Source organism: Pempheris klunzingeri, chromosome 23, assembly GCF_042242105.1.
Source record: "Pempheris klunzingeri isolate RE-2024b chromosome 23, fPemKlu1.hap1, whole genome shotgun sequence".
Classification (NCBI taxonomy): domain Eukaryota; kingdom Metazoa; phylum Chordata; class Actinopteri; order Acropomatiformes; family Pempheridae; genus Pempheris; species Pempheris klunzingeri.
Window position 1 is genome coordinate 3,508,413 of NC_092034.1, and position 26,417 is coordinate 3,534,829.

A 26,417-nucleotide genomic window follows, 5' to 3' on the forward strand; every position below is an offset into this window, starting at 1 on the left:
AAGCAGCTTGATTTAAAAATATGATAATAAATCATCTGTTTTCCAATTTTATCTGCCACTTGAGCTCTTTAACAAGATAACATTTCAGTCGGCCATGAAGTTATTTAATGGTGATAACAAACTGAATTGAATAACATCAATCTTAGATGTGCAGACAACGACTCTTGAAGAAGTTGAATGTCTCCAAAAGGGCTGCAACTAACAAGTGTTTTCATTCTCTCTGTTTTCTGACTTGTTTAGTCTAGAAAATGTCAGAATGGTAATAGCTTCTCACAACCTAAGTGGTTGTTGTCAAATTGTTTATTTTGTCCACAACCAAAAATATTCAGTTTACAATGATAGAAAACAGAGAAAAACGCCACATCCTTACATTTGAGAAGCTAGAGCGTACAAATGTTTGGCATTTTTGCTGTATAAATAAATTAAACAATCATCTTTTTATGTCAATTGACTAATCTAAGTCTACTTAACTAATTGTTCATCTTTAATCTCTAAACAATTGCGGAGAAGAATCTTTTCTTTTTTTTCTGCTTCCTCCACTATGATCATCATCAGAGTGTCTTTGAAATGTTCCTTTATGGGTGGTATAGTATATCCTCACACTCCTGAGGGAAAAGCATGTATTAATGCTTTCCACAGCCATTTTAAAGCCTGTACTTCTCCTTAACTTGAGCCTGCTGATGGGCAACAATCTCCTTTTACCCACCGTTGTTTTCAGTTAACGCACAAACAAACCAGTTCTTTGGTTTACTGTTGTTTTTTTTTTTTTATTAAACATGTTTTACACTGCCAAGCTCGTGAGGTCCCACCCGACTGGGCTGCCCCACGTGAACAAGCAAGCTAACCCCATCACCCTTTGTAACAGAGCTGCAGCAGATGGAAAGTGAATGGAAACATGTTCTCTGTAGCCTTTAAGGTGTTTATATTCTACAGAAGTTGAGTGGCCTGGGCAATGGGTCAAGTATTATCTGAATGTTAAAATGTACAGTAAAATAAAAATAGGGCTGCTGCTTGACTTGTAAAACACCATTTGGAGTTGGGCAAGTCTCAATAAGCTGAAGTTTCTCTCTCTCCTTCTGAAAAAACACCATATTCAAACTCATATGGCCTAATTTTTAATCAGCAAGTGTCTCTTGAATGTCTCACTGGGATTCAAGTTTTCAAAATGAAGGACAGGGAGTGACTTCAGGTGACATGTCCCAAACACATCCCTTCTTTCACTGGGTTGAGGCTTCAAAGTCAACACTATTTCCTTTTCCTGTCTGTGCTGCTCTTAAACTCAACTAACCTATGTGAAAGGAAGAGGTTCCACATGGTGTTGAGTCTGTTTTGGGTTTCGCTCCACTTGGTTTCCATCACTTCTATAATCCGAAAGTCAGAAGAAGTCATGTATGTATTCAAATGACTTGAAATGCAGGTTATATCCAGATACCATCAGAAACTGTGGACTCAAAGCAAAGAGTTGCTTTCATATGTACCAAATGATGTGTTCATTTTTTAAGGAAAATGTACTCATAAATGAACAAAAACAAGCACAAAAACGCATTATTTGGGGCATAAAAGTCCATAGATTCAGTTCGGAGCTGGTTATGATTTAATGAAACGCAGTTTAATTGACGTTATTACTCCTCATAACTGTAAATGTGTCTATCATCAATATACCTGGTTTTGGCCAGACAAAGCATTGGAAACCCATGTTAAAGCAAGGCTCTTTTTTTAATTTAAATACTATTAATAATATGAATGTTTATGTTATCTTATTTTCTTAGATGTTTCACTTGTTTTTGATATATTTCACTAATTTTACTAGTCTACCATTCTTGTGTAGGCGGGTTTGGATATTTGAAGATTATTTTGGTTTGATTCAGGAGTATGTGACGAGAGATGTTGATGTGTACATAAATACAGATGTTATTATTGGAATATAAATATTTGCTTGCTTGAAATAATCAGCAAACCTAGATCAAAAATGTTAGTTGAAGTTATATCTCGAAATGCTTTTATTCTGGTGTTAAATCAGTATGCCTGGTGCTTAAGAAATAACAAGCCCCACCTATCTGGCATTTCAGGCAGCCTAAAACAAACAGCCCAAAACTCACATGTAATCTGACTGGTCTCACAAAATACACAGAAAAATGTCCGATTTCTTCTAGATACACTTGCTTTGAAGAAAACTAGAATTTGTCCGTACAAGAAACTGCTGTGCAGAAAGTAACTGACCAAAAACTGTTCTGTGTAACACTGTGTTAAAGGAAAAATCCACTTTCAAGTGCATTAACACTTTTAAAAAAAAAAATCCACTTTAAATTGCCCTTTTTATTTCTCAATCTTATAATTTGGTGTTTGATTTAGATGTTACACACAGATAAATTTATCATTGGCATGTTGAAGAGAACTAGAAGACGTCTATTGTGGCTTTAGAAAAATGTCACATTGGTCTTTAAAGTTGGAAAATCTTTAAAATCTGCTTCCATTGCAATATCTGAGTTTCAGTATTGAAATCAACTTATACTACGTCTTGGTTGAGATTAGCTTATTGCAGATGTGTTGGTATTGTGCATGTGTCCTACTCAAATGCCAAAGATACGTTTGACATTGATGTTGTTGCGTAGTTTGTCCACCAGAGAGCATTGACTGCCTTGTTTTCCAATTGTTAAATGTTCCAGTGAATTCATATCTTGGTCAGACAAATAACAGCTTTTGAAGGACATTTTGTGTGTCATGTATGCATTTTAAGCATTTTGTCTAATTTTTAAGCCATTCTCATTCCACACTTCAAATTCTGCAACCAATACTAAATATGTATCATCCGGTTACACTGTCAAAATTAAAGCTTGCTGAGAAACGAGGTCCTTACACTTTAAAGATATTTAAGGTGATGGTCACCAAATATGTAGTGTTTAGGCATCTTAAACTTTTTGTTTATTGTGGTTTGGGTTGAAATGATTTCATTAATTATTGAAGTTTCACTTTCGCTGTGTCCTATGTTAAAGGCTTGTATTTTACTCCCTATGTGGACCTCCATGCTCTTATGCATTATGTTCATATAGCTCTCTGTATGACGTATGTAGATAAAATGCGTCGCTGTCTCTGCAAAATAGACTAAAAGGTGTAAAAATGACAAGCTAAAATCAAAAAATGCATACACATGACATGGGAAATGTCCTTCAAAAGCTGTATCCCAGTATTTATGTGCAATGAAATAAACCTAAATTAACCACAGTACAAATAGAATTAGGAAAACAACCATTAACCTGACCATGTAATGTTAAGTTTCAGTAACACACAGCCCTACTAATGCTAAATTAAACTAGTCAAACATTGTAATCAGATCAGAGTCTTGAGGGTATTGTTTCCTTTTTTGTCTAATCTAAAATACGGTGTCATCTGCAAAGAGTCGGAGCTATAATTTTTATACTAACATTAACCACAGCATGGAATTTTATATCAATATTAAACACAGCAAGAAATCCATGATGGATGTTTCCATGATGGAACAGTTTCTACACCAGAAAGTGGGTCAGACCATCAACATCATCAGATTTTTGTTGAACTAGTCTTGCAGCTAACAAGTAAATGTTCAGTATGTCAAGATTCTTATTATACTTCTGCATGTCCTTCATTGATTGAAATGTGGTACATTTACAGAAGTGCCAAATTCTGAACTGTTAACAAAAACTGACATATGTGGGTGGATTTTTCCTTAAACAGTTGTGACAAGTTGGTCTGTCCTTTTGAAGTATCTGTTCAGGGCCTCAGTTGTCCAAATCACTCCTCCTTTTCAGACTCACAAAGAATGTAAATGTTTTGAACAGTGACTGAATGTGTCATTAACACTCTGATATTGTACGTTTCAACCAGTGTGCAAAGTTACAGCAGCCTCACAGACACAAGAAACAAACCTAATTATTCACTTCAAACTAAACCAAGAAACAAAACAGGCCTTCAGAAAAGAAATCAGACTCCTTGATTTGTTATAAAACAAGGAGGTTGAGTCTTTTCTTGGAGGCACCAGCTTCATACAGACAGAAGTGTTTGTACTTGGTTTTTGTGGCAGACTTTTAATTGGCCCTGAAACTGCACAGAGTCTAGAGTTTTAGCTGTGAACAGATCAGAAAGACAAACAATTGAATTCTCCTCCTCAGAGTTGTTTTGTGGATGTTTGTGGGTGCTGCTGTCGCTGCACATGCTGCTGTCTGAAGTTCATCCTGAATACATGTAGATGCAGTGAAGTTTGGGAATGACAGCTGGTTCTGATGGTGTGTGTGAAATAAAACACAAACTGGTTTTGAAGATGATCTCGACTGTTCCCCCGTTTTTTTTTTTTTCCTCTTATTGCCTCCAAACGGCAGGTTGACGTCTTATAAAGTACTAATTTAATCAAAGTCCTGTGCAGATGTCTATCCTATGTGGTGGCCTGGTGGTACATTTTGATATCGATTTGAACTAAGTGCTTTGCAAGGCATAGAAGAAAAAGACCATAAAAATATTTATAAAAGAAAATACAAGAATTAATCTTCACTACAATTAAATATGAGGTTTTTCCTATTTGTCCAGTTTAGTCTCACATTACATGTATGTTATTAAAAAAAACAAAAAACATCATGGATTATCCATAAAGAGTCACAAAAAAATAGCAAAAACACTAAAATCCAGTAATGAAGTGTGTCTTTTGTGGTCTGTAAAGTAAGTTTGTGGTATTGATTTAAAAAGCTACTGATTATTATTAAAATATTTATATAAAATAAAGGAATTTACACGAGCAAAAAAGGGTGCCAAATCAATTTTGAATAATATTTACTTATTTTGTCAAGTCGGCTTTGAAAAAACAGTTTTTTGTCAAATACACAGTAATTAATTGATGGTTGGAGTGAGGACTAAATGTGTGTCCAATATCCAACTGAAAACAGAGAGGTGTCCTTCCTCTGGAGGGTTTTTTTGTCTTCTGACTTTGCAATATGACCAAAAACCAGCCCTCAAACAGATCCCTCTGTTGTTTTAAGTAGCGACAGCAGATTCAACAATAAATACTGACACAGAGGCAGTTTGACATTTAATTTTCTGCAGGTAGGCGGTACATTCTCTGGTTCAGGTCTCAACACACCTTGAGGGATTTTACAATGATATAGAAAAAAGTGTCACTGACAAAAAAAAAAAAAGACAAAATACATCTTGTTTTCCCAACAAGAACTCCAAAAGGGAAGATGATACGTTCACCTGCTGAGGTGAAGGTTGGACTCTGTACAACATCTGTGTTCGTGGTTAAGAAAGACAAAAGTAGGATGGAGGAAAATCTCTGTACAACATAGGAAACACTTTGGTTTCTACCACATAGAGGCCAGAAACGAACATGATCTGTACAGTTTCTAGTTGTTTGGCACTATTCCCAAACCTAATACATTTATCTATACATTTGACCAACGTGATGTGTCTGTAGATGGTGGAGGAAGTGATTAGAGGTGTTAACGATTGAGCTGATGTGGTGAATGTCGCCCTCCTGTGTTTAAAGGGAGGTAAGTGCATCCTACAGTCGATGACGAGCCTGTGGTGTCGTCTTAATTAAAGCTGAAAACAGACTTCACTTATTCCTGCTGACGGATCTAATTCAGATTATCGAAGTTCACTCTTGACCATAGTAACTAACAGAAGCCATAAGGTCAAATTTAGTAGCTGTTCTGGAGCTTTCAGTCACATTATACGATCTTCGTCTGCTACTAAAGTTACACAGTTGGTTCATTTTATTGTATTTAACTTTTTACGTCAGATGGAAGTCATGGTAGAAATGGAAAAAGACTTCCATGTTAACTGCTCACGTCACCAGACAACACAAGATGGTTGTGATGTTTCACTTTGGGTTTATTTCCACTGACTTTGGTTTCTATGAGGCGTCCATGTTTGGGAGCTTTCGTGTGAATATGAAGGATAGTTTTGATTATGACTTGGATATTGACATGAAGAAGCTAAATGACTCAATACATCCAATAGCTAAGAGGTTGAGGAAATAGGACAAAGGAGTGTCCTTTTAAATGCCTGATTAAAATCTGTATTCTTAATTCATTCACTTCATTGTTAAATAGATCTTTGACTGTTTTTGTTACACCATTTTTATTGTTCAATTAGTTACTTGAAAGCTAAATTTATCATCCAGTTTTGGCCCAGATTTAATCTTTTGATGCAGAATAAAAAAATTGTGATTTGCATATTCCCCAGTTTCTGACATCTGAGACTAGTTGCATGTTTGTGGTTCATCAGGCTGTGTGTAATGGTTCGGGAACCTTCCTGTATCATCAACACCAAACTTCAGACTGTGATGGAAATGATCGGCCAAAAAGATCATCCTAATCCTCAACCTCTTCCCTTAAAGAACAGCAGCCTGAAACAGGCAGAAGTTACGCAGGCTGTACTGCAGTACAAAAGCTGAATCGATGCCTCAGGGTTTGTGTTATATATGTAGTATATTATGTATGAATATGTACCCTTTAATGTCTTCTGTTTGCTGGAATTGATGGGTGTGTTTATATCCATTAAATGATAAATAATTGATAGTTGCAGCTCCAGTTTACACTCAGACACACCTCCCAGTAAGCAGCAGCAGGGTGCAGGTTTAAAACTTAATCTAAATGTGAACATCCAGCTTAAATATGACTGCTACAGAACTGCATGTTGAGATATAGCGACAGTTTTAACTGAATTGCCTACACACAAAATGCCAAATCAATTGATTTGATTGGTTTTCTTTGCTCTGCTAAGATGTCATCAGCTGCTTTGAATTCTTACAGTCAGTCTAGCTAAACCTTGGACACTTGGAGTGTAGATTTACAGTGAATGTAGCTTATTGCAGGGTACAAGAGAACAACAGAGGGAGTCTGGGATGGTATCAGGTTAGATAAAGAAGTATTAGTCCATGCAGCTGGAGTTAGAGTTAGTTATACAGTTATAGGTAGTAAACACGAGGGCTGTCTGTGTAAAATGATCAATACATTATGTACATCACAGTTGTTACTGCATCCACTTTCATATAATCTCATAGATTTATTCAGTCTCATCGTTCATTTTCTGATGTCCTCGATTCCGTTCCAGCAAGTTGTGCTGAAAATTTTCTTTGTCTTCAATGTTTTCCGACGCGAATCCAAAATGTCTTTTAAAAAACAAACAAAAAAAAACACTTTTGTGTATTTATCTGACTTTTTTTGGTTTGGTTCTTCATGCTTGTTGTGTTCAAACCACACATTCACACACATGCTGCATTCCAGAGCTGCCCAAAAAGTGGGAAATTCAAACTTCAATTTGGGAAAATGTGCAACAGGGTCCATCCTTAAAGTTGGAATGAATGCAAATATTATTGGATCTTAACTTCCATCTGAAAACAGTCTGGAAATGTAACAGCAACTTTGACCAGCTTTGGGCATTTCTGACAGCAAACACACACACACACACACACACACACACACCTTTCATATTCCTCCTCTTCTCGTCCTTCATCATACCATCGTCTCTGAACCTGAGCCTTTCCCAGTGAAGAAGTCCCAGAAATTGGACGGCTTGCTCTCCTCCTGCGGCGTCTGTCTCACCCAGATGCTGCTCTCCGTCAGCCCGCTCAGACTGGAGCAGCTGCCACTGCTGCCGCCGCCCAGGCTGAAGCTCAGCGCGGAGCTCAGCGTGCCCCTGCGGTCCTGGGTGTCGGGGTCGTGACCCAGGGGTCTGCAGGCGGGGGTGGAGGACGAGGAGGGCTGGGCCAGGCTGAGCAGGTTGTGGTGGGAGTGGAACTGACGCATGTGGCGGATGGATTTACCTGGAGGGACCTCACCTGGAGGAAAAGGTTCAAACCAACACTTGTCTTTGTCGAGTGCCCTTGAGCAAAACGTTATAAACCATTTAAAGAAAAGTAGAAAACACTTCAGCTTCTCTAAAAGACTATAACAGCAACCACAATATCATTTTTGACATCGTCAACTTTGCAACTAAGATTTTTATGTCAAAAAAAGCAACCAGTATGGGAACATTTACTTTTTTACTGCTACAACCTCTCAAACTTTCCGTCTGTCACAACTAGGTGGTGCTGTGGCCACATTTATCATCTCCTCTCACTCAGAAGAGCTGTTGTGCAGGCCGAGATAGACTTGTTGTTTAAGCGTTATATGTCGGAGCTTTAAAATGGTCATATTTAAAAAAGTGTTGAAATCAGCCTTTAAAAATTACAGCATTTGTAACTTTAATTCATAAATTCAGGACTCCAAATTCCCATTAAAAGAATCCAGAGGACGTGCCCACACACAGAACACATGAGGTAATGTCAAATATCAAATAAGTACCATATCTGGTGTCCTGTCGCTTCCTGTTCTGGTTCAGTTTGAGCACGTTGAGGAAGACCTCGCTGGTCAGGCTGCCCTCGCCGCCGCTACCGTCAGGTGGGAAAAGCGGTGACGGGGGCTCCAGTGGGGACAAACTCCCACTGGAGGCTCCCACAGAGTCCAGAGACGCCCCCGTGTCCCGGCGCCCCCCCGACTCACTGCTGCTCTCCACCGTCAGGTGAGAGCCACTGAAAGGGACGAACGTGCACACGGTTTGTTTAAACCACAACAGCAGCCACAGGCACTCCCAGAATTGGCAGTCTGGTTGTCATGGTTACCTGAGTTTCCTACGCAGCAGATAGTCGATGATGTCCGGGTCGGTCTGGATCAGACTCATCAGGACCTCCTGCTGCAGCTCTGCGGAGACCTGAAGGGTCACACGTGCAAGAGGTTTGACTGGAGGACACGTCTTCTAAAAACCTTTAGCCACCCAGCAGGTAACTCATTACATCATTAAATCTTTATTCTGAGCTTTTCATTTGTGTTCTATTGTCAAATGTTTTGTCCTTTTTCTGTGTATAAGTGGTTAACATTCAAAATTAAGTGATTTTAATCAATGTACTATTATAAAATGCACATTTAAAGGTTCAACTCTCCTAATGGGTCATTTCACTAGAGTAACTGGAATATTGTTCCTGGACAGAAATGCAGACAAACACTCAACTCGTCTCCTCCTGTAGACATTAAGAGGGAAATATCTCTATCAGTACGTGAAATCACCTGCATGACTAGATCCCAATAATTGGGTGAACTAACCCTTTAATACTAGTGGCACCTCTGATGCTGCAAGCTTTGTACATAGACCCCCATGACCCCTGTGAAAACAGTTCTAAATGTGGTGTGAGGGCTGGACGTGTGGCCGTGTTGTGCCGTACCGTGAACAGCCTCCTGTAGTTCTGTACGAGCACCAGGGTGGCGTTGATGATCGCCGTGCTGTCCTCGATCCCCATCGCGTAGATGTGAGTGCTCACTTCTCCTCGTTCCCTCTGCAGCAGGTTGGGCCCGAAAATCACCGCCAGGTTCGCAGCCGTCATCTTGTTACCGGGGATCTGGATGGAGAGCGGAGGACAGGGGGGGTGCGTCAAGTGTTTGACTCGATATTGGGGATGCGGCCGCTCCGGTGTATGCGTCCTACCTCCTCGTCGTTTGTTCCTATGCTGTCCTGGGCGAAGCTCTGCACGGTGTGCAGCAGGCTGAGGAGCCTCAGCAGGGTGTCACAGTTACAGGGGGGGAGCAGGTAGAGGAGGTGCTGCAGGTACTGAAGCTGGTCGACTCCCCTCAACACTACAGGAGACACAGACAGGAGGAGGTGTTCAGTTTGAATAGTACAGATGTTACTGCTGCAAGTCACTGTGTGTGTGTGTGTGTGTTCTTTAACTCAGTGAGGACATTTTGGCCAATACTCATAACCTCAAATGGCTGTTTTAAGGTGAAGACTTGATTTTAAAGTTAGAATTGTTTTAGGTTAAAGTTAGGGTAATGGGCCGGGGACTGCAGTGTGTCAATGAGGGTCCCCACAAAGATAGAAATACAAGTGTGTGTATGTGTGTGTGTTCTTACGATTGGCGTGCAGGAAGGCGGGGTAGAGCTCTCGGGGCAGCAGAGGATCAGGCATGTCTCTCAGAAACTCTTTGAGCAGCGCCGCCACGTCGTGGACGCTGTGCTCCTCATCCAGCTGGACGTCCACCCCCATGTCGAAGTCCTCCCGCAGCTGAGGACACACACACACACACACACACACACACAGAGAGAGGTTACGACCTCTCAAAAACAGGATATCACACATCATCAGCTCTTCACTTGAACATTATTGTTGCACTCTAAAGGCCACACTAAACACGGGGCAGTGAAGCAGGGGAAGCTTCACACTGACCGAGAACTGAACTCACGATGGCGACGTACAACACTTCAGTTTAGATGCTTGTCAGCTCTTTGGCAGTGATAAATATTTTATATCAGTGCACTTCTTTGTACAAGTTGTAGAGAAGCACACAAACTCCATTAAGAGTAAATGTCCATGTCATTTTCAATGAGTCAATTTACAGAGTTCATTTAAAAACGATAGATTTACATTCGTTAACAATAGATTAAAGATTTATTTAGATAATTATGCATGAAACATAAAAAACATGATGTGTGTGCTTATAGACCTTCTATAACTTTGGGTTTTACATGTTTGCTGTGATGGAGAAAACCCACTTGAGCAGGAAATATCCTCACCTGTCTCACTCTCTTCTTAGAGCTACCAACACGGAAAATTCCCACAGTCTGAAGACCTGGGGGCACAACACACAGAGATTAAGACTTCAGTCTGGACTTTTAATCATTAAAAGACTTTTAGAAAGACTAAAAGTCTTTAATAAGCCCAGACTTCTAAATCTGCAGCTTCAAGTTGAGACATTTGGGGACTCTGAGGTGAAACGTGGTCTGTGTCTCACCGTGGTTCTCTATGTGACTGCAGCACCTCTCCAGCACCCGGGGCACCTGTCTGTAGATGGGGTTGAGGCTGAGCTTGGTCTGGGTCCTGCCCTCCGAGGAGCCGCTGCCGCTGCCGCCCGGCGACTTCATCAGCTCCAGCTCGGCCGGGTGGGACAGCTGCAGCGCCTCCAGCAGGCGAGACTGACTCTCCACAAGGTCGGAGATGGAGTCCACTGACAGGCCACCCTGCAGCGGGGGGAAAATGTTCCATAAATGTTAAATAAGTCCATCCATCTTTTTCAGAGTCATGGTGGCAGCAGGATAAGCAGAGAACTCCAGGCATCCTTCTCCCAGGTAACTAAAATCCCTCCCCCTGCTGTCTCCTCCCAGTTGGACATGCCCAGAAGACCTCCATGGGGAGGCGTCCTGACCAACAGGCCTAAACTACCTCAACTGGCTCCTTAGGAGGTGAAAGAGCAGCAGCTGTACTTTGAGCTCCTCACATTATCTCCAGACACACTGCGGAGGAAACTCCTTTCTGCCGCTTGTATCTAAAAGGTCATGATCATAACTGAGGGCTGGATTGTAGCTCGCCTGGTCAATCGATGCTCAGCTCCTTCTAGCCCCCGTTACCGCTGACGCTGAACCAATCTGTCCGCAGGGACGAGGAATGCCAAATAAATGACTGAATAATAATCCTTTTATATAAGTTTATCAGTGTCTTTGTCATTAAAACCAGCTGCTGATGCTGCAGGGAACGATATAAATGAGGGTGAACCAAAGCATTAAAGCTGCAGCTTTAAAAGAACAAAATATTGAGCTCGAAGATGCTTTGAGAGGAGCTGAGGAGTTTGGTGATGTCTCTCTCTTGGTTAATGACTTAATGACGTTAAGTCATCACTCACAGTTATATGTACCAATAACCTGAGCATATAGGAGCATCGGTTGTACAAACAAAGACGTACAACATATTCTAATGATGCTTCAGTGAAACGCGCCACACATTTGAATCATACGACGTAAAACACAGTGAAGGTTCAGTGCAGGTGACGGCGTGAGGCCAAGATCCAGAGGAAGAGACAGAAAAGAGCTCTGACAGGAGAAAATGGAAAGAAGAAGCCAGCAGAACAGAAGAATCACTTTTTATCATCCTGGCGTCGCCGTCCAGTCATCTATGACTTGCCAATAGTTTCTGGAAGTGGCAGAGGAATTTCCAGAAGCACTTCAGTCCAACAGCACCAGAGTTCAGAGGATGAGAGGATTCGTAATCAATCTGAAGTTTATGGCTGTGAAAGAGTCTAAAACTCTAAAACTTTCTTTTCTTGAAGGATGATACATATTTTTTTCACCAACTTAAATTAGCCAACATCCACAATAACACACAGCATGAATATACTCCATAAGGTGCCTTTAAGTCATTTCACAAACAGAAATATCAAAGTTTTTCAGCTTTCCTTTGTCATATTTGGTTCTAAAACAATATATTTGGGTTTTTGGAGAAAATAAGACATTTGAAGATGCTACATTGGCTACAGAAATATTATTGGACCCATTTTTACTATTTCCTGCCTCTGATAATTAACATTTATAAAGAGAAATAAAAGTGTTTTAAACAAAGGTTTAATATTTTGTTTCATCTTTACTACACAGTGTGGACACAACAACAACCTTAAAGTTCTCCGTCATCCTTTTCCCAGTCAAACTAAAGGAGGTCTGACCTGCTTCACTCCTCTAATCGGACTGTAGAGAGGAACTACTACAGTCAGTTCTTCTGCTCCACTATTCATCTCGTTCCAGCCATTAATTTTAACCTTTACTCCGACTGTGTACGCGATCTGTCACTGCACGGGACGCGATGCAGCGACAACGCCACCGCAGTCCTGCAGCCTCATCTGTCAAGCTGAAGATCTCCAGCCAAGAGTGTGTGTGTGTGTGTGTGTGTGTGTGTGTGTGTTGTCAGATATGTAAACAGTAAGCTGCTACAGTCCAGACAGCTGTAAGAGGGATTGTCCCATTTAGGTTGAGACGGATGGGAAAACCGTCTTTTCTTTCTACTCTCACGATTTCATCTCTTTACCAACAAACCACTTCAGTCCTTGTTAGTAATCAGTGCTGTCAGTCTGAAGAATGACACTTGGTGGGACATGGATTCAGCAGTTGCTGCTGTTTATATGAAGACATAATGTTTGGAGTTTCATTGTAAATATGTGTGAAGAATGAATTTCTTTACAACAGAAGTCTACAGCCACGCTATCATGCTGATGTTTACCATGTTCACCAGCGTAGCTTAGCGTGTTAGCATGCAAACATTCGCTGATTAGCATTTAACACAAAGTCCAACAGAGACTGATGGGGGTGCCATTGTTGCAACCAAAAATGTCCCACTGGTGCAGAAATATCAGAACAATAGGCAGTCACTCAATTTGACATTTTGACCTGATGGTGGTGCATCCTGAGGGGGACATGAACGTCTGTGCTGCACATCATGACAATCCATCCAACAACTGTTCAGGCCTTTTCACTTAAAACCACAAATGTCAACCTTGTGTTGGTGCCAGAGGAAAAACTCACAGGATCACCAAAGTCATTAGGATTCATCCTCTGGGAACCATGAACGCCTGCACCAAATCTGATGGAAATCCATTTCATAGTTGTTGCGATATGGTGGACCGACTGACCAAGTGACCAGTGTAGACTTTTTTTTATAGCTTTAGGTGCAATCTGTCAGCTGAGTTAGTATCTGAGCTAGTTAAAGATAAAAAGATAAACAGAAGACTAAATTAAGTTTTACATTTTCAACTGATTGGAGGTAAAGAAAAACACTTAGTTATCTATACAAACTCAACTATTTCTGGAGTTTCCATTTTAAAAACAGCAGCTGTTCAAGCTAAACAGAATAAACCAACTTAAAGGCTCTAATGAAGTCAACAGATTGTTTTTCTTTTTTTTTTTATGTTGCTGAGCTGGAGCTGATTATAGTCATAGTTACTCTGTTTACAACCTGATTTTATAAAGGTGATTGCATGAAATTCATTACGAGTTAGTACACACATGTGGCAACTAGTTACCCACAGGGATCAATCAAGTATCACATTAATGATGAGGGTATGATTAAAGGATTACTTCAGCGACAGAAACATTTCATCAACAACAGCTCAGATTAACAGGAATTGTTATTCAGTAACTCATAAAGTAAAATGCTGCTTCTCTGTTTTATTATTGTGAGTCTGTGGGTTAAAGTATATTTTCAAGTACTGTACTACAACTTTGAGGTACTTGTTTACTTGAGGTATCGTAATTCCACTTTATGTTACATTGTACTTGTACTCTACTACATTTATTTCAAACTTTATGGTCGCTGGTTACTTTGCAGATTCATAACCCTAACCCTAACCCTAACCCTATTGTTTAAGGTAGTTTAACATGTTTTAATGTGAGTGTTGCTGTTTTTTAACTGTTTTTGGACAAAAAATTAAGCAATCAGTAATCTGAAGTGAAGATAATGATCAGTTGGAGGCTTTTAACACAGCATAGGGTTGTGATTTCTGTCCGTTTGTCTGTCTTCTACCAGGCAGGAGTGTGTGTGTGTGTGTGTGTGTGTGGTGTTTACTACAGTGACTTATTCTTATGGGCTGTGCTTGATAGCTGGTTCAGGTGCGATTAGTGTCCTCTGTGGCTGTAATGATGCTCATTATAGGCTTAACATAACAACTGTTTCCAGATCAGCGTGGAGAGGATTACAGGGTGTGATGGCCTCAAACAGAGAGGGGTCACACATAATCAAAACACACACACACACACACACACACACACACACACCTCAGATGATGCTAAACCTAGCGGAAACAAACGCCGTCCTATCAGTTTTCACTTTACCGATTATCAGAAATGTGCACCCTTGACTCACTGACTCAAAGTCCTCTTAAGAAAACACACTGAAGCACACAAAAACAAATACCTTGTGTTTGGTTAAATAAGGAATTTGGTAAAAGCAAGAAAGAAAGTCAAGTCTGCAGTGTTGCATTCGGAGCAAGTAAAAATGTATGTCAAAGGTCAAAGTTCACTGATCCAGGATTTAATATGTAAAACACATGATAGGCTTAATGTGGTGGTTTGATTACTACTTTTTAGTGCATAAATGGGTTAAAATTCTTATGACATTTTGATATATCAGTAATTTGACACTATGAAAGGGGCTAATTCTTAATAATAATTACAGTTAATCTCAAGAAATACATACATTTAACTACCTGATGGCTCTGGTTTTTCAGTTTTACTAAAGAAGTTTAGTTAAAGAGGTTTGATTTTGTGCAAATAAAAAAAAGTTAATCAAGATAAAAAAAGAAAATCATCATATAATAGTATCACTCAGACAAGCTGTCTCACCCTCCTCTGTCCTCGGCCGGTGTTGTCCAGAAACGTGGGAGACAGCGGTTTGTTCGGCATCTCAAATATGGGCGCCGGGGCCACAGAGTTTGCGGACGGCGAGCCAGGACCTCCTCCTGTGATGGACGAGGAGCTGACGAGCGGCTTGTTCCCATTGAAGAACTGTCGCTTCTCGGCCCTGAAGCGCAGGATGCTGGCCTCCAGGTCCAGACAGTCGCGCCTGCTCTCCTTCAGGGCGTCCTGCCGCCGCTTGAAGGCCCGGTCATTGGCGATGACCTGGGAGAGGGGGATGCCGAACGCTTTGGGGGCCGATTCTGCAGGAGGAGAAGATGGAATGAGAGAAAAGTTATTTATCTGAGCTGCATTAAACAATATTTTCATGGCAACAATGGGTGAAATAACCGTGTAGGTTAATGTGAAGGAAAAACCAACAGAGTTCCTTGTTTTGGTTTTCTGGCCTGCAAATCTACTGTGTTGGTTCACTTGTTCCATTAAAATACAATAAAATACATAAATCTGTTTGAGGGAAAAACAGAGATGAGGTGGGTTCAAAACCCGTCAGGATCTCTAAATATGTTTTCTGACCACCTGAGTTCCATCAGCTCTCACTCAGAGAATAATAAGATGTAGAGATAAGATATTACCTAAATCAGGATGTTAATCAGGATCAGGAACGACACAAAACAAAAACAAAAAAAAAACAGCAGCAGACGAGCAGAGAAGATGAAGTTAGTGCTGCACACACACGGTAGATTTCAGTATTAAGGCCTGAACTATATAAAAACCTTTGTCGTGCTATCAATCATCAGTATAGTTGGTGGAAATTCACATTTTATTTATTTGTTATCTACTAGGATCAGAAATACACCAACAGACCTCACAACGCATCAGAAAAAGTTACCAAAACTGCGTTTAAGAGCGAAAAAATAATTTAGAAAACTGTTGGATGTCTTTCATAACATTACTAGAGTTCATAAAATCAGTCCTGTATGTTCAGTTTCAATCTCATATGGGGAAGAGACTCTAAATACCTCAAAGAAAGACTCATACAGGGGGGGGATCCTCTTATTTGGTTTTGTAATAATATGTTTATGATGCTGTTTTTGCATCCACCTCCTGCAAATCCTGTATTTTTTAAAAAAATTTTGCAGAATCAAACTGCAGCACTAAAATGTGTGAGGTGTTCATCAAATGTTAAATATGGCTTAAATGTCTCACTAACTGCAAACTAAAAGCTAACTTTTCCCCTCTTTCCTCACTTAAACTTAATCTTTATGAGGACATTTAAGAGCTGAGCGAAGCTTTCATACCTCTGACTCATAACTCTTCATAACTGAGCTGTCCTGAAAAGTGGTCAGAATCTTAAAAAGGATATAATGAACGCTTATTCTTCCTGAAAGCAGCTTTGCAGATAGATTCATGTTGTCTGAACACACTGTCGGAGCAGAACTGGAGTCTCGAGTCTCGTTTTATTTACTGAGCACATTCCTCCCTCCTGAGCCCATCTGAACTCCAAACAAGAAAATGATTTGACTTTCATCTTCAGGGCGAGACTCCCTTTGTTCACAGGACAATACTGAGCAAGACAACTTCTTTTATTTAGTCTTTATCCTAAAATATTTAATATTTTTCACATTTCTTGTGTGTAAATGAGTTGTTTGTGTGTTTTTTATGCTTGAAAATCGACCCTTGAGGGAGGAATAAAGTCATTTTGGAATCTGATTAAGACAATTCAGACATTTCATCTCAGGCCAGACTTTAAACTAATTCATCTCCTGTTTTATGTCTTGCCAAACTTCATGTTGCAATGCTGTGCAGGTGGAGGTCAGATGTTGTTTCTACCAGTCATGGCAAGACGATTATTAAACCAGTCTTTTTCGTGCATGTAAGAATAAAGTAAATGTGAAAAACTAGTTTTTTTTACTTGTGAACTTTGACAAAAAACAAAAACAAAAAAGGTAGTTGAGGCCTCATTTCAGAAGTCTACAGAAGAATGGTTTCATTCTGAGGTTCAAAGTGATAAAATCAACTAGATTAAAAGAAAGTCGGAGAAATGAAGACAACTTTATGTATCAGAGCTTCGTTTCTTCTTCTTCTTTCTTCTCCCATTGATTAGACTGTATTGATATTTTTACTTAAGTAAAGCATTGGATACTTTTTCCACCACTGGACAACACTTACACTCACAAACTCCGAACCCTTTACACCCTGGCACCAAATATCCTCAACCAGCTCGGCTCAGCTCAGCTCAGGTGCAGAGCTTGATGGCCACAAGTACACATCTATGCTATCTATTCGAAACAGGAGAGCACTGCAGATGGGTGAGGCAAGTACGTTTCTGCTTGCATATATATTTTATCTACTCTACATTATAGTGCAAACGTTCATCAGACTATCGCTGCACAATCAGACATGCCTCAACATAAAGCTCTAAAGATAGAGAAGGATTGATGAGATAGACTAGAGTACATAGTATCAGGATATACTGCAAGTAGTGATCAGATAATCACTTTGAAATCTCATAAGAGAGTTAGGATAGCGGTTTATATATGATGATGATGAAATAACTGTGCAGCCTGGTTAACTTGTGAACACGGCAGATTAGAAGTGGTATAAGAATAGACAGAATGGATGGAGAGAGCAGGTATGAGCGGGATGAACCGGTAATCCTGTTAGAGCGGCCACAGTCACAAACCAGACATCACACTCAGACTGATACAGGCTTACAGCAGTGCCGGCATTACAGGCCGCACCCTGAGCGAGGTCGCTGTCATTACGCGGCTAAAAGTGCAAATCCGTCGCTTTGTTACGTCACATGACCACAACAGTTGAGCCACGCATCGCTTAGCAAAAATCCAGTTAGAGGGGTGAGCGAGGGGCATTCAGGACAACAAGAACAATAGCTTGGATTAAGGAGTCATAAGTCATAAGTGAGATGTTTGGATGTGTCTCATGGACGGCAAATCATGTTTTTGTGTTTAGCTTTTTGTGAGCAAGTTAACACCTCTCTCATTATGTGGTCTAGTCGGCAATAACGAATATGTACTGTCCATTTCAAAGTAACGCTTGTTGAAAGTACAAAAAATGTCCCCAACATGAAAGTCAGATACTCTGAACCTCAGCTTTCCTTCTCAGTAAAAGATAGACTGCTTCCTAATCTTTGTGGTATCCAGATTTGATATCAATACGATATGGCCAGCATGAGCGTGACTGTGTTTTATTTCTCGCATCGCTTTGACTTCCTCTTTCTAAATGGCCGCCTGTTGTGCACGCTCCTTGCTGATGAAGTAAAACGTACTCACTCTTTATTGTCCTGCGCCTTCCACCCATAAGCCTCTTACTCTGAGCAGGTTGATGCTTAAAAATGCATGAGCTGAACTCGCCCCCAATGAGAAAATTACCTTTAACCGTCCCATTAAACATGGATGAATGTGGCCTGGGTGACGGTTCTTTACACCGCGTGGGAAACAATAAACTGTGAATTTTAACAAGTATAAATCAGTCTTTTATTGACTGCGATGCCAGCGGCCCTCTGACCTGTAGCTGACTGATGTCGTCACATTTACTCAACAGTGAATAACTAGATCAAAGAGAAGACAGGATAAATAGATCAGTAAGATCATTCAGCCTGTTCCCCAAACAAATTAATCCGTTTCAAAATAAAATAAGGAAGATTTCTGCAATGAAATATCTTTCTGGAAAGATCTTTAAACAATTTTGGAATCTGGTTCATTTGTCATTTTTTGCATCCTTAACATCTTTATTTGTGTCTTGCGTCTCTCCAAAAGACATTTCAGCAGGGAGGATGTTTGCCTGTTTGTGGTCTTGAACCCCTGATTGTTGACAGTCTAAAGGACGTGCTGTCTAGCGGCTGATACGTCCTGCCAACCCTGAGCGTAAACGGACTTTCACAGCGTTGAAAACACACAAGAACAACCCAAAGGCTACAGAAGGCTCATGAGGCGTTAGAGCTCGCTCTGCGTGTGTCATTCACATGCACTGAGGAGGAAACACCGGGCAGATTAATCGGGTTGCATCTATACTTACACGCTCACATTCACAGAATCGTGAACACACACAGGAGTGTTTGAATGAAGACACATGGACAACCAACATGCGCACACGTGCACAGTCGCAGTGAGGAATGTCCCAAGCAGGTCAGACATGGCAGACTGGCAGGATGCCACTTAAAGATATGGGATTGACTCAGCTTGAAATAACTCTCAGGTTGTGTGAAGAGTTCAGCAACATGAAGGTACCAGTCACCAGAGGAAACAGGCTGCTATTCAAACAGGGAAAAGCAGGGTTTTTTTTAAATTATCGACTGCTATTCAAAACTACATGCAGCTCAGAGGGTCCAAGCAGAAGTTACTGGACAGTTTGAGAGATATTTTGAATGACTTCCTCCATTTGATTTGTATAATTGGATAACTGGATAAAACCACAGTTCTGTGATACTTTGCCGAGGCAGTTAAGCAGAATCACTGTATCTTCACGTCAACAGAAAAAGGTGTTTATCATCCAGGGGGATTAAGCTCTTTGACAGGAGCCTCGTTGGCCAGCTGCCAGTTAGCATTAGCTCGTAGCCACAGGAACACGCTGACAGCCGCTGGCTTACTGACGCTCTAACTGGCTAAAGAGGAGAGTTTGTGAGGAGACACATGGTCGTTCACACAAGAGCTCATAACTCACCTATTAAAATGTAATTATGCCATTATGACAGGAACCTCATAGTACAAGGTACCATTCACTAAATCAGCTGATTTGTCTTGTTTGTCTGTTTTTAGCAGGTTTACAGAAAACATTTTGGCAGTATGGGCCACAGGAGAAGCATGACATCTTCAGAGCGTATCCGGATCTCCGAAATGAGACACAAACTGAGCTGAAACTGAACAAGAAATAATATCGAACTAAAATGGAAGGAGTCTGTCTGTCAGTCAACATTCGGTGGGCGTAGAGCTGAAGACCCGAGGGTGCGAGTGATGTTCTCCGAATGGCCACACCCCAAACAGGCTGGTCCTACTTGACCAAAATGTACCACTGGTGTCCAATGTCTAACTGTTTTGGCACAATGATATATAGATTCTGAAATACATGCAGACGTATACAGTATAAAGGTTGTGCTTGCAGATTTGCACATAGAACTACAATATGTTACATCATCTGATCTATCCGTCCTCCTCCTCCTCTATTTTTTCATGCACATATTGTTTCTTCTTTTTTTAGGTTGGTCAGGAAGCAGAACTACATGTTATGATGTAAATAAAAAAGTCTACATTCACTCTGCTAATGTAGTTTCTGCTAAAACAGTTTCTGAAGACCTGGAGAAGTTGCTGTGGAGAAAAGAGGCCTGTAAAGATGATATTTAACTAGTAGTAACCACCATTTACCATTTACCTCTTACCAACACCGATGGAAGCTTACCATTTTCCCACTTGAGAGCATATATTCACCAGTAACCTCCTTTTTTGCTGCTTATTAAGGACAAACTCTCCCTCGAGAACACTTGAGCAGGATGATCACTATTTTGAAACTAGCTGAAAGATTATTTTCCTCACCCACCACCCTGAGTAACCTGCTACATCTCAAACAAACACAAAGTCCCCTGCCAACAAGACCGGGCTCCATCCATTGAATAAGATATCATCTGTAAATGCGTCTTAACGGCCCTGTTTGGTCAGTAAGCCTGTGCTTATTCCTCGGTGTTGACGTCTGCTGGCAGGAACGGCCAACCTGACCACTGATGCCAGCTACGGCAGATGTTAGCTGCTTCTACTGGAGGTGTCTGCTTCTTCACAGTAAATAATGGAGGATTTAATAGTTGTTTGAAAGGAGCAGGACGAGCAGGACGCCAAGCCAACGGGACGATTAGACAACTGAGACTTTACTGCTACAGAGTGATAAAAAAGTGTTTTGCTTTTTTTTTTTAATCCTCTTTTTGTAGTTTGACAAGTAGAAAACATAGAGAACAAATAGAAAGATGCACCGAGGTCTCCACATGGTCACAGAGGCTTATTACCTGTTTTTAGGTTGATTTTGATTTGCCATGCAAATACAAACACACACATTCATATACACATATGTATAAATATCTTATTTATTCTATTTTTTGTTGTGTAAAATCGTCACAAAAGTAGAAAAGAAAAAGATATTTCAGTAGACTCAGTCGGCTTACTTGACTGTCAGACTTCAGTTTGCACTTTAGGTCCTGGGGCTACATAGAGGTTATGCAGCATCGGGGTATCTGGACTATGAAATCAGGGCTACGGCCTCCAAAACATCACATCTTTATGACTGTGAAAACCGGCCAGTGCTCCTTAAATCGTACCAAAGCCCTAATAGGTGTGACTAGCACTTTACTACAGCCAATACTTCCCCTGATGAGACCCTCTGGACCTCCGACAGGAAGACGGCTGTGCGTCTGACTGGTTTAAGCCTTATTGTTCAGGAATTTCCCTGCATTCCCTCTTTAGTATTTCTGGTCCTCCGGTCTTCTGTCTAATCGTCTGTTACTAGAAGACAGACAAAGATATATATAGATGTTGTTCACTGCTCACCAGTATTCCTCCTTCACCACACCAGCAGCTGGATGATATAAGAATATTGCTCCCTCAGGACATCGAGCTGCTGTTTATTTAACACAGGATGTCCTCTGTGTAAACCCAGGTGAAACAACACAGAAGCCAACTATTGAGAGCTTAGTGACTTCTGCTTAACCTTTTCCTGAAAATAATGTCTGAACCGAGCAGGAGGGAACCAAAGCAGCAAAGAAAAACACACGTTTTCTTCTGGCAGCAGTTATTTCTGTCCCTTTTGTGGGTACAACAATGTGAACACCTCTGAGCACAGTCCAAAGTCTCTCCCCACTCACATTCCCTTTTATACATGCTTGGCTGTCATGCAGTAAGTTCGTTTCGAGCAAGCCCTTAACCCTAAACACAGGACAAACCAAATACCCATTTGTTACTCATTCTATCTGCACACACCGACGCTAAAGCTCTGCACCGTTGCTGCTTTCAGCTATTTAACACCCTTCACTTCCTCAGCCTCTCCTGGAGTAGCATTAAGTTATGACACCATTATGCTCCAGCTGAAGTGCTTATCGTGTGGCCCACCTAGAAATAGAATAGAGTAGAATATTTCCAGTGCTACATTGACGTCAAACAGCACTTTTTCGAAAAGGAAACAAAGCCGTTCTCTCTTTCTCTTCACTCACTTCAAAACCACCAGACTCCATTAACAAAAACAGTAATTTTACCTTGCAGAACACTCACTGTGCTACTGCTGCATCATTCAGTGAACTAACATGGTTGTTTGAATCCAAACTAGTCATTCAAAAAACACTAAAGTCGCACAATAATACATGCAAACTAACTGATCGAGGCAGCAGCAGCTACGTTCTGTGAGGTAAAATTAATTGTGAATGTTTTGTGAATAGAGAGAAGAGAAAGAGAGACACTTCCACCAACTCCTCTAAAACCTGCAAATCGATCATGGCAAGATTTTGTGCACTGACAAATCCAAAATTATCATTTGGTAACTCACTGCTGCAGATTGTTGCCTTGTCATGAATGGATTCATCTGGTTTTCTGCAGCAGAGTAATGTCTGCATGGTTAAACCTGCAATCTTACATGAAAAAAAACTGTCTTTTATCAATATTTCTCTCACCGTAACTCCATACAGATTATAAAAGAGCACTTTGCAATACTTTTCCATGTCGACCCTGAAGTGATGCCTTCAGTAGTAGGTGAGCAGAGCCAGCAGGAGCACTGCCAGGTCCCAATGTTCTGTGTTTTGATTAGCAGGGTTAGCTTTAGCTAAGTCCCTGTGTATAAGAGGCTGGAGGCAGGATTTAAAGACTTGCGCAGAGAGCCTGGGAATGTGTGTGTGTGTGTGCTGTGTGTGTGTGTGTGTTGTGTGTGTGTTGTGTGTTTTGGCTCGTATCTTGCACTGCTGTGATAATCACCTGAGAATAGAGAACATCTCTTTATGAGAGGTTGGAGTCACATTGGCAGATGATCGGCTACATGGCTTAGCAGAAGAAGAAAAGGAGGGAGGTAAAGAGAGCAGCGAAGATTAAAACGTAAAGACAGAGGGACAAGCTAAAGACGGGAAATGAAAAGTTTTCTGTGCGTTCATGAAAACAGGAAGATGTCAGCCAGTATATCCCGGATCTTTTTGTTCCCACTCACAACAGGCTGGCACATTATGGTCGAGTTTCATCAGAGGCTGAGTTCATTTTAACGTTATGGGTGGATGACTACATCTAAAGGAAGTTTGCAGATTACAGCTTCACTGCGGAGAATAAATAACAAATGAGTTTGCCTGTGTTTTATTTCTACAGCTGCAGTGGAAGCCTCTTATATGGACCCATTTCAGTGCAAATGCTGTTTACATTATAATAATCTTTTCATATTTGACAATACATGGAGAAAAAAGGTAAAACTACAGTAACTCGGTGTTTTGTTTTTACTCCCATGATCCTTTGTCTCATAATAACCAATCATTGCATGCACAATGAAACTGTGACAGGAAAAAACTTGTGACAAACCTCATGACCTCATGTAGTCGACTCAAATTGAAGAAAATTGAAAATAAATTAGAATAATCATCTGCTTACAGTGATCAATGTGATCAGTCTGTTTTTCTTGTCCTCCTCTACATGAGTTTGTTCTGTATATTTGCACACAAGTGACTCCAATTAGTACTGAGTTACTTCTCAGTTTTGTGAGTGAAGAAAGTATCAAATCAGATACAGTTTTAAAGTGTAAATCTTCTTTTCTTTCCAAAAAAACATTGCCTGGTCGACCAGAGAGGAGAAAAACTGAGCTCCTTTTTTTGTCCCCAGTTTGTGGTGACTTCTCTAAACACATATTTAGTAAGTGCTGAAATAATGAAGGTGTTAAAACTACAGTATGAAACAGGGTCGTCTACAAGACAGGATCACGATATTAATGCAGAATCCTCCTTAAAGCCTTTATTATTCCACTTGATCTTGACCATGAAGCCTTCAGGGACAACGAGGCCTTCAGGGACAACGAGACCTTCAGGGACACCGGGCAGTTGCCTCTTTTACCTGGTAGGTAATCCCATCTTGCTGGAAACACTAAAGTTGAACTGAACAAATAACTAGCAGTTAAATCCAGCTCCATAAATCATCTCCTTTTACTTTTGAAGTAACGAGATGTTCAAAGTGCAGAAATAAGTTTGTTATTTCAAGACGGCAGAGAAGCTGTGAGCAGACACTGAAGTGACATCACTGTGAACAATGTACGTAAATGTGATGAATAAAACAGCACGCGAACGCCATGCTTACTGGAAGGAACCACTTTTAACACACTCTACTGACGGAGGCGCTTTTGCAGGATGACACAGCATGACTGTCGACAGGAGCGTCGGTGCTCTTTCATTATTAAGTTTATGTTATAACGGCGCAGGGACAATGAGACACAAGCCTGACTCACTGAACACGAGCCGGCCTGCAGCCCTGAGCCACTCGTGCTTTATAAACACACTATTTCAAGTATGTGAGACCATTAGTGGTAAAAGCCGCTGGACGTCAGTGGGGGTGATGCTGGTTTAATGGACAGAGGGGGACATTGTGTCTGATGATAATATTCACTGGAGGGTGTGGGGTCGCACGGGGACTTCACGGAAAAAACACATTCACACAGAAAGAGAGAGGAGACGAGCGGCGACCAGAGATGGTTTCATGTTTAACCACACTGTTTTGGTTGGGTTTGTGCGGTGAACTTACCTCGCTCTTTCTTTTCCTTTGAAAAGGAGTCAAACTTCCTGCGTAGAGACTTTCTCCGCTTGTGTATTTCTGTGAAAAAAGGAGAAAAAGTCACAGTGAATGAGAAGTTTGTGCAGAACAATGAGGTCTGTTTACGACATTTGTTCGCGGACGTCTGTCTTTTGTTAAAGCTGGTGTTTCGAAACGACTAACTCAAGGGAACGACTGAGGTTCTTTGCCTGAGAGTTTGTTCTGTATACGAAGCACAGAAGTGACTCCAATTAGCACTGAAGTACTTTTCAGTTTTGTGTGTGATGAAAGTATAAAATCTTAGAAAACTAATGTACACAGTTTTAAAGTGTCAGCTGAAATAATGATGGTGTTATGATTTGTTCACGGACGTCCGTCTTTTATTCATCCCATTGTCTTTACGTGTTTATTTTCACATGTATAGTTTGTTAAGATGCACTAATTACAGATCACGACACACATTCATCTCCCTTGTTCTGGAATCAGCCTTTAATTAACTTAATAAACTCTCTCCACTCTTCTTTGTCTCAACCACTTCAACCCGTCCTCGTTACAACCTCTTCCTGTTTCCTCTCCCTTTCACTCTCTACCTTTTGTCCTCCTGAGAGCGTGCACCTCTTCCTCAGCTCTGTGAACAGAGGGCTCGTTTCAATAGACGAGACCTTGTTGTTTGTTTGAAAAGCCCCTTTGCTTAATGGCTGCACGGCCATAAAGGGATAGAGTGTGTGTGTGTGTTATATGTGAGTGTGTGTCTGTGAGGGAAGTCCAGAGAGATTTAAATAAAGAGCGTGAAACTATTCTTAAGGGGAAGACACTAAAGGGTAAAATCCACCTTTTAAACACTTCAGACCAAACTGAAATCCCTTTTTGTTGTCCAAGTTTACGTCAAATTGACTTTCAAACACACAAAAATATCTTTTTTAACCCTGAACAAGCAAAACCAGAAAATCAAAGGCTACTTACTAGCTTTTCTTGTGGTTTCAAATCACATCTCATGGTTTTCCTCAGTGAATGGAGTTTGCTCAGGTGCCAGAAAGATAGCACAGCTGTCATCACCTGACCGGAGTATGGACAACCGTGTTATCCCCATGACAACTGGAAAAAAACTCCATCCACACAGGAAGACCATGTTATATGGTTGAAAGCCTGTAATCAATAACCCTCAGGTGTAATCAATGGTATTTTTTCTGACAAACAGCTTTTAAGAGGAAGAAAGTTTGCTTGACTGTTGTCATCTTCATTTGGGAACTGTGAACGGATCATCATGACGCTAAGACATAAAATATAATATATATTTATGTAATTTAACTGAAGGTTTGTATGCTACGCTGCAAAAAATACAATTTAACTTAAGTTTTTGTTCATTCTTTTAGTTTGGTGTCCTGTGGATTATTAACAAAACAGGAAAAAAACCTACAAAAGAAATCCATGATGTTGTTGCACAGGAGAGGGAATCTGCTGCAGCAGCAGTTCACTGTCTGTTTTATCAGTGTGT

General features: G+C 40.7%; 1 protein-coding gene across 2 annotated transcripts in view; it reads right to left on the reverse strand.

Annotated features, from left to right (window-relative positions):
• Window positions 1-7,380: 7,380 nt before the first annotated feature.
• arhgap36 (Rho GTPase activating protein 36) overlaps window positions 7,381-26,417 on the reverse strand; it is a 55,470-nt gene continuing 36,433 nt past the window's right edge. For both annotated transcript variants that reach the window (XM_070854453.1, XM_070854454.1), the window contains exons 3-12: window positions 24,914-24,982; window positions 15,156-15,469; window positions 10,790-11,015; window positions 10,572-10,627; window positions 9,912-10,062; window positions 9,487-9,635; window positions 9,227-9,400; window positions 8,630-8,718; window positions 8,313-8,539; window positions 7,381-7,807 (exon numbers count right to left, since the gene is read on the reverse strand). In XM_070854453.1, the coding sequence (XP_070710554.1) occupies window positions 7,482-7,807; window positions 8,313-8,539; window positions 8,630-8,718; window positions 9,227-9,400; window positions 9,487-9,635; window positions 9,912-10,062; window positions 10,572-10,627; window positions 10,790-11,015; window positions 15,156-15,469; window positions 24,914-24,982 (1,781 nt within the window). In that variant the 3' untranslated portion in view covers window positions 7,381-7,481. The remainder of the gene's footprint in view (window positions 7,808-8,312; window positions 8,540-8,629; window positions 8,719-9,226; window positions 9,401-9,486; window positions 9,636-9,911; window positions 10,063-10,571; window positions 10,628-10,789; window positions 11,016-15,155; window positions 15,470-24,913; window positions 24,983-26,417) is intronic.